The following is a 20,276-nucleotide window of genomic DNA, read 5'->3' as shown; positions in this document are numbered from 1 at the left end:
TATACTGTTAATGTGCACTTTAGGGGCAGCAAGAGGTGGGCAGGGCGGGGAAGGGGCGGCTGTGTACTGTTAATGGGCACTAGGGGGCAGCAGAATGAATGGGGGCGGGAAGGGGCGGTTATCTGTATAAAGGAACACTTAGGGGGCAGCAGAGAGTGGGGGTGGGGAAGGGGCGGCTATACTGTATAAAGACACTACGGGGGCAGTAGAGGTTGGGGGGAAGGGGCGGATGTACTGTATAATGGACACTAGGGGGCAGTAGAGGTTGGGGGGGAAGGGGCGGATGGACTGTATAATGGACACTAGGGGGCAGTATAGGTTGGGGGGAAGGGGCGGATGTACTGTATAATGGACACTAGGGGGCAGTAGAGGTTGGGGGGAAGGGGCGGATGTACTGTATAATGGACACTAGGGGGCAGTAGAGGTTGGGGGGAAGGGGCGGATGTACTGTATAATGGGCAGCAGAGGATGAGGGATGGAGAGGGACAGAGGAAAAAGAGATTTGGTGAGGGAGGGCATAGGGGGCATCTCTGTTATCCTCCCTGACCCACTGCTCCTCTGGCTGTCTAGCACCACCTGAAATGTGGGGAGAGACCCTGGTGGAGCATCCCAGGGGTCAGAGCCTCACCTGACACTGGTACAGTGATGCTGTTACTGTTCTCGGATACAATCTCCTGTCCAGCGTCCCATCTCCAGTACTGACAGGTGTAGGAGCTGTTATTCCCCGTCTGTGTCGTGAGGTCCATCCAGGGCCCCCTGCTGGCAGCTGGCAGCTCTTCAGGGGTCTGATCCCCTCTGTGCTGGTTGAACCTGAACCCTGCAACCTCCTCGCCATGGGAGGATGAGCAGTTGAGGGTGACCTTCTCCCCGGGCAGGTACACAGGGAGCTTGGGATGCAGAGAGAGTTTGGGGGCCAGTGAAGGAGCTGCGATAGAGAAAGGGGTCAGTACAGAGGGGCAACCCCCCAGAGTCAAGAGAAGTCGATATGGGGAGTCCAGTGATCCCCCAGCTTAGGAAACACCCCACAGCAAACACCCCACAGGGCAGATGCCAGTTCCCAATCGGAGCGGAACAGCATCTCACAACTGGCAGAGCTGTGGGGGAACGGCTACAGCACCTAACCAAACAACCACCTCAAAACACAAACAGGCAAAATTCCTGGTGAGACTTTCGAGTGATTTAGAATCAGAAGTGCTGAACTTTGAACTGCCGGAAGTGTAAGGACAAGCCAGATGGAGAAAGAGCCCCAGAGTCTGACTGTTCAGCCCCCTGAGGTCGACCATCCAGTTGCCTGGTCTCTGTCGCTCTCCTTGCCATGGGATGCTGTGATGGCCAAAAGCATATCTGGGTTCCCAAAAGTAGAGGATCCATTCATGGAGGACAGGTCCATCAATGGCTCTTAGCCAAGATGGTCAGGGACACAACTCCATGCTTGGGGTGAAGCTGAACCTCTGACTACTTCAAGCCACAATGGAAGCCTGGGCTGAATCCTTCCATAACTGCCCTGTTCTGTACGCTCCCCCTGAAGCTCTGGTATGGGCCACCATTGGAGACAGGCTGCTGGGCTAGATGGACCAGAGACCAGCATGGCAGCTCTTATGTTCTGATACTGGTCCCTGCTATCACATGCTAAGAGCTGGGAGCGGAGCACGTCAGAGTAACAGACTCACCAGTGGTGAACTCAAGACCCGTTGGGGACATCCGCAGATTTGGCCAACAGGTTTACGGGACCGAGGAAGGCTCTGAAGAGAGACTGTAGTGACTGAGCCTAAAACAACAGCTCCCAGGGCTATGGAGCTCCCTCCCCCTAGTCCCAGGAGATGGCTGATGTGTCCAGAGGGAGACAACACCCAAGTTCATTTGCTACCACGCCATAGTTCCCTCCCTGGTCACTAACATTCCTTCCTCACCCAGAAATGTTTTTTCTGAGGAGCCTCAACTCTGGGTTCACCCACTTTTCATTTACTGATTTTCTCCATTTTCTTGCCCATTTCAGGGAAGGTCGATTGGTCTTTAAAGACCATCAGGTGATGCTCCTGGGACAAGACAGGTGTGAGCCTACAGCTAACCCAACAGGCCAACCTATGCTTGGTCTCCTTGGAGACAGTGAATTTAATAATTCCTTTGAGTTTCCAAGCAGCAGGACTGGGAACTGCAGGGAGATGCCTTGGGGGACATCAACGACTCTCTTGTGCTATTCTGTTCCCACCTTCTTTTGGAAGTTCAGCCAAAGACGGAGATCAACTGACCACAGCAAAGGTAAAGAATCCCCCATCCAAAGTGGAGTCTGCAGTCTGGTACAGATACAAATCTCCCAATATCAGACAGGATTCATCAGCTCTACAGACAGATTGCTCAGTCCATCGCAACGTACCGGTTGGTAGCCCACAACCCCTCCAGTCTGCAGGCCAGATATCTGGACAGCCATCGCCTGACCCAAGAGATGTAGATGGAAACATGACTCACCTGTCAGATGGATTGAGAGGGGGGCACTCGGCAGTGACTGGATCATTCTCACTGAGACACTGATCTCATAGCTGCAGGTGTAAGGGCCAGTAGCGTCCAAATCAGACTGACGGAGCTGGAGACGGGCACCCGGCTGTGAGACAATGACATTCCCCTGCTTCAGGAACTGGTACCTTTTAGCCACATGTCCCGGAGGGGCCGAGCATAGGATGGTAACAGGGCTCTTCCCCGGGGGATCAGATATCACAGAGATGGATGGAGCAAGGGGGAAATCTGTGAAGAGCAACAATAGGAGAAAAGAGGGGGTGTTAATGTACCGAGAGTGTGGAAACAACAGAGCGATTGGTGATGAGGAAGTGGGGTATAAAAGTCAAATCAAGGCATGGGCTGGGAGCCAGGACTCCTGGGTTCTATCCCTGGCTCTGAGAGGAGAGTGAATTTCAGTTTTTGAAAACCTGACACAAGTAGAAGGAGGAGAACCAGGTAGCGAAACTGAGCTGATGCCTTTGACAGCAGCTAGATTGCTGGTTGCGTCTGTGCGCCTGGGGGTTGGGGTGGTGGGGGAGAAATGCCATTGACCCCAGCTCAGCCAGCCCTAGGAAACAGATGCACCAGTCTCTAGGGCCAAGCAGGGATGGCTACGCTCCGAGATGGTCTCCCACCCAGACTCTGCTCCCCAGGACAGGCAGGTGTGTGCTTTCGGGATCCCCATCACAGCTGTGAGCCCCAGCTGAGCACCCCTGTTCTGAGCAGGGAGATCTGCAGTGATCTGCACCCTGATTTTATCGCTGAAGCGATATCTCCCTCCTGGGAGCCGAGCACCGGAGAGTAACATGCTCCCCGGGAAGATAGAGAGAATGTTTAGGGGCTAGAGAGACCATGAGGCCAGCTGCCCCCTGCAGCCCCAGGGGCTGTAAGAAAGCATCCTATGAGATGCTGGTTCAAACCGGGCTCCGTTAGGGCCTGATGAGGTGAAAAGGAAGAGGCCCCCGGCTTGCACTCCAGAGGCTGTGCTCATGCAACGTGGCAGGCCCAGTGCTTGTGGTGACACCACGCGGACAAAACATACAAAGTAAATAGCCTGAAATAGATCTTGTCATCATTGTTCTTACTTCGCCTAGTGGTGAATTTCAGTTATGAAGGTTGGAAATATTTCTTTGTTGCGTTGTGTGTGGGCAGCGAAATCGGTGTTTACCAACAAAAATCGAACACAGAACGGACTCCTGTTCCAAACTACATCTGCCAAGAGGCACAGTGCTCACCCCTCTAGTTGATCTGCTGCAATGCAACATGGGGGCTTAGTTCTGAAAGGAGGGCTGGCCAGGAAAGGAGGATGGGGCCATGAAACACCAGCACTGAAACTCCCATCAGGCACCACAGCCGCTCTGGGCAGATACAGGATACGAACAGAGCCAAAAATAAAGGATTTTGTTTTAAGAGGGAGGAACATGTCTCATTCTGATCCACAATCTTTAAATGAAACGTTCTGATGTGTCCACAGTGAATTTCAACCCTCCCCTCCCGTCCCATGCGAGGACTTTGGAGAACAGAGTGAGAATTCAAAGAGCCACGAGCACTGTAGAACAATGTGCCGTATCTGCAGGGAAAGGCCAGAAAGGACAGTCAGGAAGCTCCTTCAAGCCAGAATCAAACCAGCAACCTAACGCTTAGCCACGTTCTTGAAATCTATAGTCTGCCTCACCACCAGCACAGGTGCTAAAGGAACCTCTATAGCTCGACGTGTTTAGCTTAATCAAGGTGAGGGGGGATTTGATCATGGTCTATAAGTCCCTAACGTGATGATAGAAATCTGATACCGAAGGGGTCTTCAATCTGGCAGCCAAAGATCTAACAGGATCCAATGGATGAACGCTGAAACTAGAGAAATTCGGACTGGGAATAAGGTGGAAATTTTCAATAGGGAGGGGAATTCAGCATTGGAACAATGTACCCACAGTTGTGGTGGATTCTCCATCACTGGCCATTTTTAAAACAAAGGTGGGTGTTTCCCTAGAAGATCTGCTCTAGTTCAAACAGGAATTATGCTCGGGACATCTCATGGAGACAGGACTAGGTGATCACAGAGACCCTTCTGGTTTGATGATCTGTGGAATGGTTCTGGTTTGTTTGGGGAGGTTCATTGTTTTTTGGGGGTAGGTGGAGCGAAGGCAACAAGATCATCCAACAAGGGTAGGAGACCCTGGGGGTGGAAGTGAGGAGGCTAGTGACCCTCCCCACATATGAGGGGTTGGGGTCTCACATGTGATGCAGACGGGGACGGGAATCCCCTATTAGACAGCAGGAGAAAGGGGACTCACCCATCACTGGTACCGGGACGGGCTGGCTCCGTGTGGAGCAGATGTGCCGTCTGTCTCTCACTGACCAGTACTCACAGCTGTACGCCCCAGTCTTCCCCGTCTCAGCCGTCAGGACCAACAAAGGCCCCCCAGACAGGCCGGTGGTTTCTGTGTTGACCTGTTCCCCGCGCTGATTGTAGAACTGGTAGCTGGTCACTGCCTCCCCACCAGGGGCTAAACATCTGAGGGTGAGACGCTCCCCCGGGAAATACACAGGGTGCTGGGGGTCCACGATGATGGTGGGGGCTTGCAGGGAGGCTGAGGAACGGCAGAGAGATTCAGTGGAAGTTTCACTCCCCCAGCCAAGTGATGCCTCCAAGTTTCTGCCCCCCTTGGCTGAAGCTGGCAGCCCCTCGCAGCTGTCTGTTCCCTCCACAGAACAAGACACCCGGTGTCTGTCCCCCACAGGCCCTAGAGCTCTGGCTGCATCTCTCCTAGCCTCAAATGCATCCCTGTTCTCCCTGGGGATGGGGCAGGAGCCCCCATCACCTCTAGGGGGTTCTGGTTCCCACCTGGCCATGCCATATCTCACAGGATCCGCCAGGCATGGAGCAGCTCACTCAGCTCTGTGGGGCTGCTGAGACAGGACAAATGAGGGAAGTCAAAGTGAGTCTGGGGCTATGAGAGGAGATGGCAGCTAGGGAGAGAGACCTCCCTCCACAGAAGCCCCCAGACTCAAATCCCAGGCTACATCCCACCTTGCAACTAGAGCTGCTGAGATTTCTCATCTGGGGTCAGGGCTAGAGTCTGTTTCTGGGGTGCTCCATTTCAAGCAGCTTACAGGGGTCTGTTTCTAAGAGGGGGTGGCTCCCCCATCAGAGAATCTGGCACCTATAAGGCCTCTAGGGGACCTCAGAAAATGGAGCCCCCCACAAATCACCAGTCACTTTGGGAAGTCTTCCTGGGGCCCCCTGCACATCCCGAATCTTGGCCCTGAGTGGAGTAGAAACAGAGTGAGATGCACTCAGAGGTGGGGTGGGAGGGTCCCTGCACATGATGCCTGGGGCGGGTCACCACACACAATGCCTGGGACCCCACACTGAGAAGCCAGGCACAGAAGCAAATACTGGAATCAGTGTCCCTTGTCTGGTCCCATTCCCCACCCCACTGACCAGCTAGTTCCTCTGGGGCAGGATTAGAACTGGCAACCCCTACAGGTGAAAGGCCCCATGTCCCATTCTCTGACCCAACCAGCCAGACCCCCACCATGTGGCCAGACTGGAACTTGAAGTCTGCCCCATTAGGTGACCTCCTTTCATGGAGGGGACCCACCTGGACAGACAGCTGGGGTGTGTGTGTGGATCGGTCCCTCCTTACCTGCAGGTGACACCAGCCAGGGAAGGATCTGGAGAGAAGCTGAAGGAGAGAAGATGAGATATGGGCAGTGAGAGCCGCCCCAGGCTCAACATCTATTTCCTTAGGGGAGAGCGACAGGCAGTAGGTGAAAGAAAACGCCCGTCGGGGAAAGACCAGGAGCTCGATACTCCGGTAAAGCTCTAGGAAAGCAGCCACCTGGTGACTGATAGTCTATTTGCAGAGGCCCGAGGCTCACGGTTCATGCTCCCAGCACAGAAAGGCCCCGTGAGGAGACCCCACATGGCTGGGAAATGCCGGATGCCTGCCAGACTGCCACTGAATGGAGGCTGGAGATGGAGGCTGGGGGATGAGAGGCCCCAAGGAGCTGGAGGAGGAAGGAGAAGGTGAGACACATGAAGGGAAGGGGGGAAGGAGACACAGGGTGAAGGAGGAGTGCAGGGTCACTCACCCAGGAGATGGAGGAGCTCCATGCTGGGTGTAATAGGATGCTGCAGCCAGGTGAATCTGCTCTTTTAATGGGCTACATAAATAGCAAACCCGAGCTCTTACAAATATCTGTGACTGTCCGTTCCATGAGGCGAGACACTTCCCCAAATCTGAGTATCCGAGAGAGGAACCAGCTCCTGGGATGGGCCAGCTGGTGTCTGAAAGGAGGACGGAAGTGTGGTGACGATGCAGCCTCAAGATTTGCTGATCACTGGAGAACCCTGGTGTCTCGGATGGAGAAACCTGACGGACTAACAGAGGAGATGGAAGGAAAGAGTGAGAGAGGGAAAGGGGGACTGAGACAGAGGCAAAGAAACGGATGAAGAAACAGGCTGCTTCACAAATAGAGGAAATGAAAGGGAAAAAGAAAGAGAGTAAATAGATGAATGACACAGGAAGAGTGAGAAAAGGAAAGGGGGAATGAGACACTGACAAAAGGATGAGTGAAAAGGAAGAAGAAAAGACAGGGCCTGAAGAAGAGGAGAGATGCAGATGGAGAGATTGAAAGAGAAAGACACAGCAGGAGAAGTGCAGAAGGTCACTGGCCAAGAACAAGGAGGACGGTCAGAAACAGAATGATTGAATGAGACACAGCCAGAAGGAGGAGCAGAGAGGGCGACTGTGAGAGAAGGGGAGGGGCAGAGGGGGGGGATGAAAGTCAGACACGTGGAGGGAATGGGAACGTGTGAATGAGGAAGAGAGACAGAAGAATGGGGAAGATGAAAGGGAGGGTGGCAGGGTGAGGCAGGGAAAGAGGGCAATGGAGGGAAAGCGTGAATGAGGCAGGCACATCGCGATCCCTGCAGCACAGTGCCCCCTAGCACTACCCTGGGACACGGGGTCAGCGCTGACTGGGGGAGAGAGTGCCCCCTAGTGAGCCCCACTGTGATCCGTGCTGCACAGTGCCCCCTAGCCCTACCCTGGGACACGGGGGTCAGCACTGACTGGGGGGAGAATGCCCCCTAGTGAGCCCCACTGCGATCCCTGCAGCACAGAGCCCCCTAGCACTGCCCTGGGACACGGGGGTCAGCAGGGACTTGGGGTGGAGAGCGCCCCCTAGTGAGCCCCTCTGCGATTCCTACAGCACAGTGCCTCCTAGCACTGCGCTGGGACAAGGGGGTCAGCACTGACTGGGAGGGGATAGCGCCCCCTAGTGAGCCCCACCGTGATCCCTGCTGCACAGCATCCCCTAGCACTGCCCTGGGACACGGGGTCAGCACTGACTCAGGACATGTAACTGGACAGAACTGAATTAGACCTGCACTTCTTGCCCAGCTCGCTGGTTGCCGCTCTCAGGCAAATGCCGCATGGGCAGGGGTCACGGACGTGTCTCAGCCGGCAGCGTCACCCAGCAGCTGAGTCATGTTACTTTTTACAGGAATAGAGACTGGGCCAGTGACTGAGCTGAAAGAACAGAGACTGTTCAAGCTGACGTGGAGGTGGAGTTTGGCCTTATTTTGGTGCCTCTTTATTTATCCTTCTGTCTCTCTGTGTCCTGTCCCTCAACCTCTTCCTTCCTTTGTAGTACAGTTGATGAGGTGTCTACCCTCCTGAGTCCTCCGCCCCACATGCTCTCCCCCTTCCTCCTATTCCCCTACTGGGTCCCCATCTCACTCTCCAACTGTTGTCCTGTCTTCAGTGGTATCACGGCTAATTTGGGGTGTGACGGTAGAGCCTAGGGTGGCTTTGCAGCTGTTTGTGGGGAGCTCTTCCCAAGTGTGGGGGGCAGATTGGAGAAAAGACAAAGCGACGTTTCTGAAAATTTCACACGTCTGCCATGCAGGTTGGCATCATGGGCAGATGTGATTCGCTGGGCTAGAGGCAGGGTTGGGGCCTGTAATTAACAGAAAACTGAAGCAAAACAGAGACTAGGGAGGAAGCTAAGAGGATTTCATTGGAACTGGGAAATTTCCATCTTGAGCGGCCCAGAGAACCTGTGCCAGAGAGAAAGGGCAGCCAAGGAAAGGCCCCAGCTTCCTGGGGTTCGCTCTGATGCTGATGCTGAGATCCTGCTGACAGACTGCTCCCGTAAACACCCCCTCTGGATTCATCAGCCCTGGCACCCCCGGAGACCCCGATGTGCCCCAAATTCCCCAGCTCCAATCAGAGGTCCTTAACATTCTCCCAAATTTTCAAGCAAGCCCTTTTGTGTCCCAGCAGGGCTCTGGTGTCTGCCTCTGGCCAGGTTCTCAACATTACAGCCAAGGGGAGGGATGCATGTGCCACAAGCCCCTGGCTGGCTGATTAACTTGTCAGGGCCTCTTCCCGGACCCCAGACTGGCTAAAGAACCCCCAGAGTCATGGGGGTTTCTTGTGCTGAGTGGAAGCCAGTGGAATCAGCTCCCCCTTGCCATCCTGTGATGAACAGGGGTGGGGGCCAGTCTTTGGGAGCAGTACGTCTGCATTGACACAGCTACTCTACCTGGGTGTTCAGTAGCCAGGGCGGCTTTGCCAGTGATCAGCTGGGGCTGTTCCGGGTTGAAAGTCCCTTTAGGATTGAACACCGGGGTAATGAAACGTCGTGTCTTTAACTGTACAGCAAAGGGCAGCAGAAGTGACTGAGGGCATCACCAACAGCCGTGGTGGATTCTCCGTCACTGGCAAGTTTTAAATCAGGAGTCGGGGGGTTTCCTAGTAGTTCTGCTCCAGGGATTGTTTTAGGGAGGTGTTACATAGGGGCTTAGATGGGATGGTCACAGATTATGAAGCCAGAAAGGACCATTATGAGCAGCCCCATGGCTACGGAACTCATCTAGGATGGAGAAGACCAAGAGTCAACTGCTCGACACAGACCAGCGACCTGAAACTGGGTTCTCCACATCCCAGAGCAGGCCTGTGAAGAGAAATGTGGGGCCCCATACGTCACGTTCACTTGCGCTTCACTCTCTCCCCTATTACAGAGATTGGTGGTGGTGGTGGGGGGTTGCAATTTAAAACCGTGCTCCAGTTGTTTCATCTGCATGCGGCAAAGAAAAATATTTGACATTTCAAAACATTTCCCAGGCCGGGACAACCTTTCCCAGTGGCTCTAGAGGTGAGTTCAATTCCTGGCTGGGGGAAATGGATGCAAAGGGAAGGGAACTGTAAGAGTTTGGAAAGATCAACAAAAATATTTTGGAGGGGGACTGGGAATTTATAATCCACATAAATATCCACCCCCGGGGAGAATTGCAAAGTCCAGAAATGATAACAAAGAGCTGTCACTAAACATCACTTATTTCATAGCACATCTCAGGTGTGAACTTTTGCTCCTCAACTGTAGGAGAACCTTAGTTAGTGGCTGGGAATTTCTCTGGACTCGAAGGCGTCAAATAAATCAAGACTCTTGTTGTGCGGGTGTTACACTGGAGAGAGGCCGGAAGTGAGAAGAGATGAGAACTCCAGGGACGGGAAAGAGAGAGAAAGGCAGGAGGAAAAACAAAGAGTCAGTCACTGACCCAGAACAATGAGAACACTTTCAGTCACCATGGTGCCTTGAATAACCTGTGGTTTGAGGTTGTTTCCACTCAGTCAACTGTTCCATCTCTGCTCTAATAAAAAACAACAGCCGTTTCCCCCTTGGGCCGCATGGGGATGAAATGACCCCCGGCCCAGGGACCGCAGACACCTGCTCCTGGTTAGAGCTCCCCGCTGAGACACAGCGAGGCACAAAATAGCATGCCCTGCAAATGCGACCTACGTCTGCAACCGCAGGACTGAAGTGATGACCTTAGCTTACACTATGATGTCTTGCAACATAGGCTACTTAGCAGGTTGCGGGAGGGGTCTCAATGAGGCTCCAATATCTCACTGCAACACTAGAGGGTATTGGGTTGCAGAGGGCAGAGTGTAGCGCTGTAGGGGGCGCTCTCCCCTCACACCCAGTCCTGGCCCCCATGTCCTCATTCAGTGCTAGCGGGGAGCTGAGCAGGCTCCATGATTGCCCTGCTATAGTGTCTGCATGGGTGACCCAGGCAAAAAGGCGCAAAATGATTGTCTGCAGTTGCTTTCATGGAGGGAGAGAGGGACGACTGACGACAAGTATCCAAAACCACCTGCAACAATGTTTTTGCCCCATCAGGCATTCGGAGCTTAAACCATAATTCCAATGGACCGTGGAGACTGCGGGAACCATGGGATAGCTTTCCACAGTGCACCGCTCCATGAGTCTATGCTGCCATGATAGTGAAGACGCCCGCCACTGACTTACTGAGCTTAGTGTGGACATACTCAATCAACTGTATAAAATCGATTTCTAAAAGTCAACTTCTATAAAATTGACCTAATTTCATAGTGCAGACATACTCTGAGGCTGTCCCAGCTCCTCTTGCTCCAAGCCCCTTTTCCCTTATAGATAGACATTGTTTCTCTTTTTGAGCCCCATCCCTCTCCCTGAGCCCCCAGTTTACCGTGTAACTCCCGGGAGAGACTGTCACCCTCACATGTTTGGTTCCCTCTGGCGCTCACACAGGATTCAATTTCTCCAAGGACAGCGGAAGGAGGGTCTCGCCTGGAAGCAGCAACACACACACCTTGAGCCTCACGGGGCCAGGGGACTTTGGCTTGTACAGCTGTGCATACTGGATACACCCATCTAGCTGGGGGACCCGATCCAGGGAGAGCCAGCCAGTCTCCATCTCTGTGACAGCTGAGCAGTGCGCCAACACCAGCTATCCTGGGAGGGTTTCAAGGAGATCCCACGAATCCTGGGAGACTCCAGACTCCCAACCCAATGGCTAAATCTGGGTGGTCCCACTCACTCCAAGTGTGGCTGCTATTAGTGGATGGGTGGCTCTCTTCAAATTGCCCTGTTCACTCCCCCACAAGCTCTTGTATTGGCCACTGTTGGAGACAGGCTACTGGGCTAGATGGACCATGGTCTGACCAGTCTGACCGTTCTTAGGGCTGGTGGGGAAAGCCCTTTGGTGACCGAGAACTCAGCAACTCTGATTCCAAGGCAAAGAGCTGCCATTGTGATCAGGGCCGGCTTTAGCCAGTGCAAGGCTCGATTCGTGGGGCATGTACTCTCCTGTTTTTCTGCGCTGCGGCGGTGGTAGTGGGGTTGCAGGGCTTCTGCCGTGGGAGCGAGGCAGCTGCACTTGCCACTCTCGGGCCGGGGGCTGGGGCTGCAGGGCTCCGGCCGCGGTAGCAGGGCCGCTGGACTTGCCGCACTTGGCTGGGGGAGCTGGACTGTGGGGTTGCAGGGCTCTGGCCGGTGTAGCGGGGCCGCGGGACTTGCTGCCCTCCAGCCGGGAGAACGGGGCTGTTGGGTTGCGGGGCTCTGGCCGGAAGAGCGCTACCGTGGGGTTGCGGGGCTCTGGCCGGGAGAGCGCGGCTGTGGGGTTGCAGGGCTCTGGCTGTGGTAGCGGGGCCAGGGGACTTGCAGCGCTAGGCTGGGAGATCGGGACCGCGGGATTGCGGGGCTCTGGCCGGGGAAGTGCGACCGCAGGGTTGCGGAGCTCTGGCTGGGAGAGCGGGGCTGCAGGGCCTTGGGGCTCTGGCTAGAGTAGCAGGGACATGGGGCTCCGGCGGGAGAGCGGGGCTGTGGGGCTCCGGCGGGAGAGCAGGGCTGCGGGTTTGCAAGGCTCCGGTCGCGGTAGCGGGGCCACGGGACTTTCCACGCTCGGCCGGGGGAGCAGGACCGCGGGGTTGCGGGGGTCTAGCTGGGAGAGTGGGACCATGGGGTTGTGGGGTTCTGGCCGAGGTAGCTACGGGACTTGCCGCCCTCTGGCCTGGGGAGTGGGACCATGGGGTTGCGGGGCTCCGGCTGGGAGAGCAGGGCTGCGGGGTTGCGGGACTCTGGCCGGGGTAGCGGGGCTGTGAGGCTCTGGCCGGGGGAGCTGGGCCAAAAGGCAAAAGCTGACTTTAACATTATTTCAGTCTGTGTGTTACTTGACATTGTGAATTCATTGTCACCATAGAAGGGAAGGGCTCTGCGTAGATGGAAATTTGCCTGGGCACCGGTAGAAAATGTTCAGTAAAATTTGCTTTAAAAATTAAACTTGGCGCTTTGTCATCTTGTGTCATCATTTTTATTTCTTAGCTTTCAGCTATTTAAGTGAACTCTAAAACTTTCATACTGACTGTTTCCTCTCTGCCATTGTATCTCTCTAATCTCCTTCAGAACCATCATTGACTTTTTTTCCATTTTAATACTATCCCATAGTGTCAGAGACAGTGAGAAAAATAGCAAATAAAGGTACATGACTATTTTTCTATCTCTATAGAGAATGATAGATATACATGCATCTGTCTCACATAGAGAGATATGATGTATTCCCTGCAGCCAGGGCCAGCTTTAGGCAGTGCGGGGCCCAAATCGAACAGTTTCCACGGGCACCCAACAGGGATGACTAAAAAAAAAAAAAACACATGTAAAAAAACATGTGAGGCTTGTACTCACCAGGCGGTGCTCCGAGTCTTCGGCGGCACTTCAGCGACAGTCCTTCACTTGCTCCAGGTCCTCAGCGGCACTGAAGGACCCGCTGCCGAAGACCCAGAGCAAGCGAGGGACCCACCCCCGAAGTGCCATCGAAGACCCAGAGTGAACGAAGGACCCGCCACCAAAGTGCCACCAAAGACCCAGAGCGAGCGAAGGACCCACCGCTGAAGTGCCGCCGAAGACCCAGAGTGCTGCCAGGTGAGTAAAAATGAAAAAGGCGCCTCTAGCCAGGGAAGGGATTCTTACTGGGCCTGGGGCCCTCTTAGGCATGGGGCCTGATTCGGGGGAATTGGTGGAATAGGCCTAAAGCCGGCCCTGATTGTGATGATCTAGTCTGACCTCCTGTGTCACATAGACCAGAGACCTGCCCCACAATAATTCCCAGGGCAGATCTTTTAGGAAAATATCCCACCTTGATCTAGTAATTGTCACTGATGGAGAATCCACCACGAGACTCCGTAAGTCATTCCAACGGTTCATTATTCTCACGACTGAAATTTTCCCCTTCATTCTGGTCTCTATTTATCTTCCAGCCATTGGATTGTGTTAGACCTTCCACTGGTAGATTGACAAGCCCATTATCAAGTATGGGTTCCCCATATAGATACTTAAAGATGAGGCTCAAGCCAGCCCTTAACTTTCTCTTTGTTGAGCTACATGGACTGATCCTCTGGAGTCTATCACTGTCAGGCAGGATTTGAATCTCATGGCTGACCCCTCTCCAATTTACCTTTTTAGGGTTGCCAACTTTGTAATGTTTAAAAATTGGACACTTCGGCGATAGTACCGGAACCTCATCTGCCCACCCCCGAGGCTCCACTCCTGCCCCTTCTCCTCAGATCTCATCCCTGTCCCGTGTCTTCCTCCAATCCCTGCTCCTATCTCTTCCCTTCCCCCTGAGTCCAAACCTCCTGTTCACTCCTTTTTCCCCGTCCCTCCATTGCTCACTGCTTTTCCCCTCTTCCCCTCTCCCAGATTCACTTGCAGAGCCGGGGCTGGGAGCTGCAGCCACCTGATGCAAATAGGAGCTGGCTCTGGCTGAGTAGGGGCTGGCACGGGTGATTACTCGGTACCTCACCACTTGCAGTAACTGGGCTTTGGGTATCCATTCAGTAGATCTGACTGGATACCATCAAGTCGCCTTTTTGACTAGACTTTCTGGTAAAAAGCCAGACAGGTGGCCACTATGTGGTATTCCTGTGGCCGTCACACAAGAGCTGCTGCCACACCTGGTACTCAAGGTAAACTGGGCACTCGCCCTATGTCCTAGTGACGGATGCTTCATCGGTTATCACCTTCCCCATTCTCTCCGCCCAAGGTCCTGGCAGACGCTAACCCTGTGGTCCCCACCCCGGTACTACCCCTTCCCACCCACCAACTCACCCCCAATTCTGATCTAGGCCACAGGGCACCCAGTAGGAGGGGCTCATGGGGTTAACGAAACCCTTTGTCACAAGGCAGCAGAGAGAGTGAGTTGAGGTGCAGGGACTCTGTTGGGGAGCACAGGGACCCTCTGAAGAGGGGTGGCAGGGCTTTTGGGGGGCATCTCTACTGCACATTGAGGCTGAGTTCTGATTCAGCTGTGAAGCCAAGCTCTCCTTCTGTCCACACACAAATTAGCCTGACCCAGGTCCTAGGGCCCCACTGGGAGCATGGGTCAGAAGCCAAATCTCATGGCGATTTGGGTCCCAGCCCCGTCGCTTTGCAGTGCGGATGCAGCCCAAGGTCTGCATGTTAGCATGGCAGAGAGATCTGGGCCCAGCCCTGGGAGGTCCATGTTCGCGATGCAGGGCGGACGCTCACACATGGGCTTCTGCACACAGAGTCCACAAGCCCGGGTCCCATAGATGCCCTGGAGTGGGGGTGGGGAGCGGGGTCATCCCAGGGAAGGTGCTGCAGATAGAGCTTAATTAATTAACAGGACAATTCACCCCACAGCAAATCCGCCCCATTGCCTGCACTATGCCTGTGCCCATAACACAGCACAGCCGCCCTTTACCTACCCCCCAACACTGCTGTTCCTAGTACCTATTATACAGTATAGCCGCCCCTTCCCTACAAGCAGCAGGGTAATTCCTATGCTGACCCCTCCCTTATCCTGCTCCCCTCAGATCCCCCTCCCCAGCCAGCGCTGAGCATGGATCCCCCATCCAGAGCAGTGAGCAAAGGGCTCCCCCTGCTCATCACCTGCATGGCCTCTGAGGACACCAGTGAATGAAGGTTTCACTTCTACAAGGGTGGAGCTGAGCTCATTCCCGGGGACATGGGGTCAGAGATCAGCACCATGGATCCTGGCACCGGCTCTATGAAAGTTTCTGTTCTCAGCATCCCATCAGGCCATTTCCAAGAGTACCGGGGAATTCTCCTATGGGTATGAGGAGAATATTAGAGGGAAGTGGATCCCATTCCCTTGGAGCTGGGCTGTGAACGTCACTGTGACAGCAAAGGCTTCCCCAGGCTCCATTAAGGGTATGTCTACTCTTCACACCATGCCCGGCTCTCACTCATCCACACATAAATCAGTCTGACTCGGGTCAGCAAGCACACCTGAGTCCCAGGACCCTGCTGTGGGGGTGGCTCAGAGCCCAAGCCCCACTGTGATGCGGATTCAAGCCTGGTCCGTTGGCAGAGTGGCCACAGCTCAAGCCCCAGACCTGGCTCAGAAGGTCTGTGTGGTGCAGTGTGGATGTGTTAGCATGGCCCAGAAACCCAGGTGCGGCCATTGCAATCCTAGCAAGGAATGAGAAACACCAGCTCCACCAGACTAGGTCCCGCACATCTGTGTTCACAATGCAGTGGGGACATACCCTCAGATACACCCCCAAAGCACTGGGCAAGCTGCTTGTTGGGGGCAAAATCAGAGCCAGGCATCACCCCTGGGAGATGGAGCATGAGGCATGGAGGAGGCAGGGACAGAACCTGCCTCAGCAGAAACTCTCTGGCGGGACTTATGACCCAGGGTGCTGCTCCTGTGTCTAAGCCACAGAGGGCAGCACTGCAGCTGAGGGCAGCGCCTATGTTCTAGCAGCGGGTGCAAAATACCCCTCATTTGCTGGCGGCTCACCCGTCCCCTTCTCATCCCCAGCCTGGCCTCTGTGGATCACCCTGGCGGCCGGAGGCATCGGGGCCGCAGCTCTGCTGCCCCTGGTGCTTCTCCTCATCTGCCTTTGCAGGAGGAGGAAAGGTATTTCGGGGTGGGGGGGACAGGAGGAGGGGTGGAAGCTGTGTCTCCTACTTAGCAGCCCTGCATTGCTGCCAGCACCTGGATTCGGGTGTGGGAGAAGCTGGGACTGGAGAGCCGGGGCGGATCCCACAGGCCTTAGTTAAAATTCCTGGATTTTACCTAGTGCAGAGCTCAAAGCACATAAAAGTGTAAACCAGTATCAGATTACCCCTTCTGCAGACACAAGGGAGGAGGGGTGTGACGGGTTGGATCACAGAAACCCACTTGGGAACTGCCAAGTGATGTGCCAAGACTACTTCTTCCCCTGCTTTCCTTGCCAGCCTGGGACTCCAGCACCCTGTCTTGCTGAGCCAGACATGCCCTTCTGCTCCATCACAGATCAAGGATCTGAACCACGTGCCCCAAAGCTACAGTCTTAACTGAAAACAGCTTAAGAAGTGTTTCTGTCTTTAACACTCAGATGCCAAACTCCCAATGGGGTCTAAACCCCAAATAAATCCATTTTACCCTGTATAAAGCTTATGCAGGGTAAACTCAGAAATTGTTTGCCCTCTATAACACTGATAGAGAGATATGCACAGTTGTTTGCCCCCCCGCCCAGGTATAAATACATACTCTGGGTTAATTAATAAGTAAAAAGTGATTTTATTAAATACAGAAAGTAGGATTTAAGTGGTTCCAAGTAGTAACAGACAGAACAAAGTGAATTACCAAGCAAAATAAAATAAAAGACGCAAATCTATGTCTAAGAAAACTGAATACAAATAAAACCTCACCAGTTCCAGTAAGCTTCCTTTTACAGACTAGTCTCCTGCTAGTCTGGGTCCAGCAATCACTCACACCCCCTGTGGTTACTGTCCTTTGTTCCAGTTTCTTTCAGGTATCTTAGGGGGTAGAAAGGCTCTCTCTTTAGCCAGCTGAAGACAAAATGGAGGGGTCTCCCAGGGATTTAAATAGACTTTCTCTTGTGGGTGGAGACCCCCTTCTCTCTCCTATGCAAAGTCCAGCTCCAAGATGGATTTTTGGAATCACTTGGGCAAGCCACATGTCCATGCATGACTCCATTTTTACCAGCCAAGCCACATTCCCGTGAAAACTCAGCTGTGGATTGGCATCTTCAAGTTCATTGTTGGTTTAAGTGGTTTTTGACTGGGCACTTAATCTGCACTTTTCTGACGAAGCACACCAAATGCTTTACTAGGTTAGTTAAAATCAAGCAAGTACACAGCCAATATTCCTAACTTCAAGTACAAAAATGACACATGCGTACAAATGGGATTAGCAGATTCAGTAGATCATAACCTTTACAGAGATATGTTACGTGGCATATGTAGCATAAAACATATTCTAGTTATGTCACAGATACATTCATAAGCATATTCCATAAAGCCTTATGGGGGGCACCATCACAAAGGGCACTTTTCAGGGTCAATCAGCAGAAGGGAGCCTGGTGGGCACCCACCAGAGGATATGTTCCCTGGCCACCATCTCTGAGCCCTGCTCCTCTGAAAGCAGACTGGTGCCCCAACTTGGTCACTCATGCCTGGCCTGTCCCTCGGCTTCTGGACAGCCAGGGTGTTCCTGGTTCACCGGCTTCACCTTAGAGCACAGCTGTCCTGTACGCAAGGCGCTCGGCCATGTCTTCAGGGACACCGAACTGAAGGTTATTTCACGGGGCTAGATGTAAAGATGCAGAGAAAAGCAGGAATCAGAATTTGGAAACAGAAGGTGACAAGTGAAAGGACCCCATGAGATGCCAGCGAGACCTGCTGCTTGGGAACACGGTACTTCCTTGTTCTCTTCGGTATGTCTCACCCCAACAGCCGGCTTTGCGGCCTTGTCCGATCCGCAGAGTAGGGAGATCCCCCTTTCAGGTGGTGGGTTTCTCCCCCTACAGCCTCAGCGCACAATATCCTACATTGCTCTAAAATGGATCCCCTTTCAAAGGTCTTGCACTGAGCACAGCAATCCTGAGACTTTCGCTTTTGGCCGAGGCCCCAAGGTCCACGGGACCAAGCGCCCTCCTGTTTAATGGTTGTTTCCCCTTCTCCTCACAGGTGGTGTCACGGCAGAGACACAGTAAGTTGTCCCAATTCCAGAGGCTGATACACCCCTACCCCTCAGAAACTGACTCCGTCTGTCCCTGGCAGGGCTGTCTAAGCCTGCCCATCCCAACAGACTGGCGCCTCCCATAAGAATCTCATTGTTTGAGAGGGGCAAGGGGAACAGCCACCCCAGCCCTGCATCTGATCTGGGTAAATTTGCTAGGTCCCCAACTTCTAACCTATGGTCATGTAATCTGCGATACAACTCTGCCACCTAGTGTTATGGGGCATCTTCTCCCCTACGCCAAGGTGGTAGGAACTGCATTGAGAGTGACTAGGCTTGGCAGAATTTGGTTTTCATTTTTCTGTAATTTAAATGGATAATATCAGTGGTTATTTTTAAGCACCTCCCTGTCCCCTGCCACCCAATTTTTGCTCTTCAAATTGTCACAGTTGCAGGAAATTCTGAGCGGGGCTTAGACTCTAATTATTTAAGGACAGGAGACACTGAGATTCAAAAAAATCACAGCTTGCTAAACACTAAAACAAACTGCCAATGTCCCATGTCTAAATAGGCAAAGTAAATATCCTTAAAGCAAACTAATCAATTCCCAGGCAGCATTGTTCTTACTTTGCCTATTTGTAAATTTTGATCATCATCAATGGAAATACTTTTTAAATCTTGTTTGAGTGTGTACGGCAAAGTTGACCTTTGCTGATGTTGACCAAGGAAGATCTAATGCTCCCAAACCTACAAATGAAAGAGAACATGGAATGAATGAATGAGTTTGAGAGGAGATGAATGAGCGAGATGATGAATGAGCAACAGAATGAAAGAAAGACTAAAGGAGCGCATGAATTTATGAAGGAAGTAAGTAGAAGAGCTGATTGGGAGACAGAGAAGAAAGGGGTGTGTGAAAGAGGGAACCAAAAAGAACAGAAAAGTGATTATGAGAAAGAAAGAAAGAATAAATGAAAAAAAAGAGGAGATGAGAGAGATGGAATAAAAGAAGGAAGGAAGGAAGGAACAAAGGAGAATGAATGATTGGGTTTGCAAAGAGATGAATGAGAAAGAAAGATGAATGAATGAATGAGAAGGAATGGCTGAATGAAAAAAAAGCTAAAGTAACCTTGACCCAACCACCTGCTTTATCTTCAGTGCCATTCCCCAAATGACCTTAAATCTTCCTGCCCTGGGATCAGAACCCCAGTCCTGCTCAGCAGTCCATAAAGTATAAGCTTTATACAGAGTAAAACAGATTTATTTGGAATTGGGATCCCATTGGGAGCTGGGTGCTGGAGACAGGAGCATTTCTTAAGCTGTTTTCAGTTAAGTCTGCATCTTTGGGGCATGTGGTTCAGACCCTGGATCTGTGCTGGAGCAGACTGGCATGTCTGACTGAACAAGGCAGGGTACTGGAGGCCCAAACTGACAGAAAAAATGGGCTCAATGGTAGTCTCAGCACATCAGGTGACTGTCCCAAGGGAAGAGGGTCTCTGTGAGCAAGCCCGTCACAACACCTAAGAACCTTACTGTGAATGTGCTGCTCCAACCCTAAGACAAGGTGTATTTGTCATTATCTGAAGCAAAACTAAACTAATTTATACTTATTTCAGAACAATACCAAACTACACTTTTTAAGGTGCTAACTCAAATCTACATCAGTGGTTTTCAACCTTTCCCCACCCCATTTGTAAACCCCTCTTCTTAGCTTATGCATAAAGTGCCTCATGTAGCAGGTGACCAGGATTCATCACCAGATTTGGTCTGCTGGTTGGAGGATTAGTTTCCCCAGCCTGGGTATGGATGGGGAGGGTGACATGAACGTGGAGTCCTAAAGCATTTCAAATGGAGATGTGGACCACTTTGGAAATCTTAGTCTATGGACCCCTAGGGGTCTGCAGACCACAGGTTGAAAACCACTGCTTTACATAATGCATGTCCAATTCTTAAAGGAGTAAAGCAAGTTTAGTTTAAATAAGCAAGTAACTACTGCAGA

General features: G+C 52.7%; 1 protein-coding gene and 1 pseudogene across 1 annotated transcript in view; one reads left to right on the top strand and one right to left on the bottom strand.

Annotated features, from left to right (window-relative positions):
- Positions 1–1,629: 1,629 nt before the first annotated feature.
- LOC142045999 (uncharacterized) lies at positions 1,630–11,242 on the bottom strand (annotated as a pseudogene).
- A 4,068-nt stretch (positions 11,243–15,310) lies between these two features.
- The window catches only part of LOC116839030 (uncharacterized), a 75,890-nt gene continuing 70,924 nt past the window's right edge, over positions 15,311–20,276 (top strand). Inside the window, exons 1-2 of the mRNA XM_032804674.2 lie at positions 15,311–15,418; positions 18,289–18,310. Of these exons, the coding sequence (XP_032660565.2) occupies positions 15,311–15,418; positions 18,289–18,310 (130 nt within the window). The remainder of the gene's footprint in view (positions 15,419–18,288; positions 18,311–20,276) is intronic.

The sequence above is a fragment of the Chelonoidis abingdonii genome, unplaced genomic scaffold (assembly GCF_003597395.2).
Source record: "Chelonoidis abingdonii isolate Lonesome George unplaced genomic scaffold, CheloAbing_2.0 scaffold0004, whole genome shotgun sequence".
In the NCBI taxonomy this organism is placed as follows: domain Eukaryota; kingdom Metazoa; phylum Chordata; order Testudines; family Testudinidae; genus Chelonoidis; species Chelonoidis abingdonii.
The sequence above is the reverse complement of the archived record's forward strand: the minus strand, read 5'-3'. Positions and strand labels throughout refer to the sequence as shown.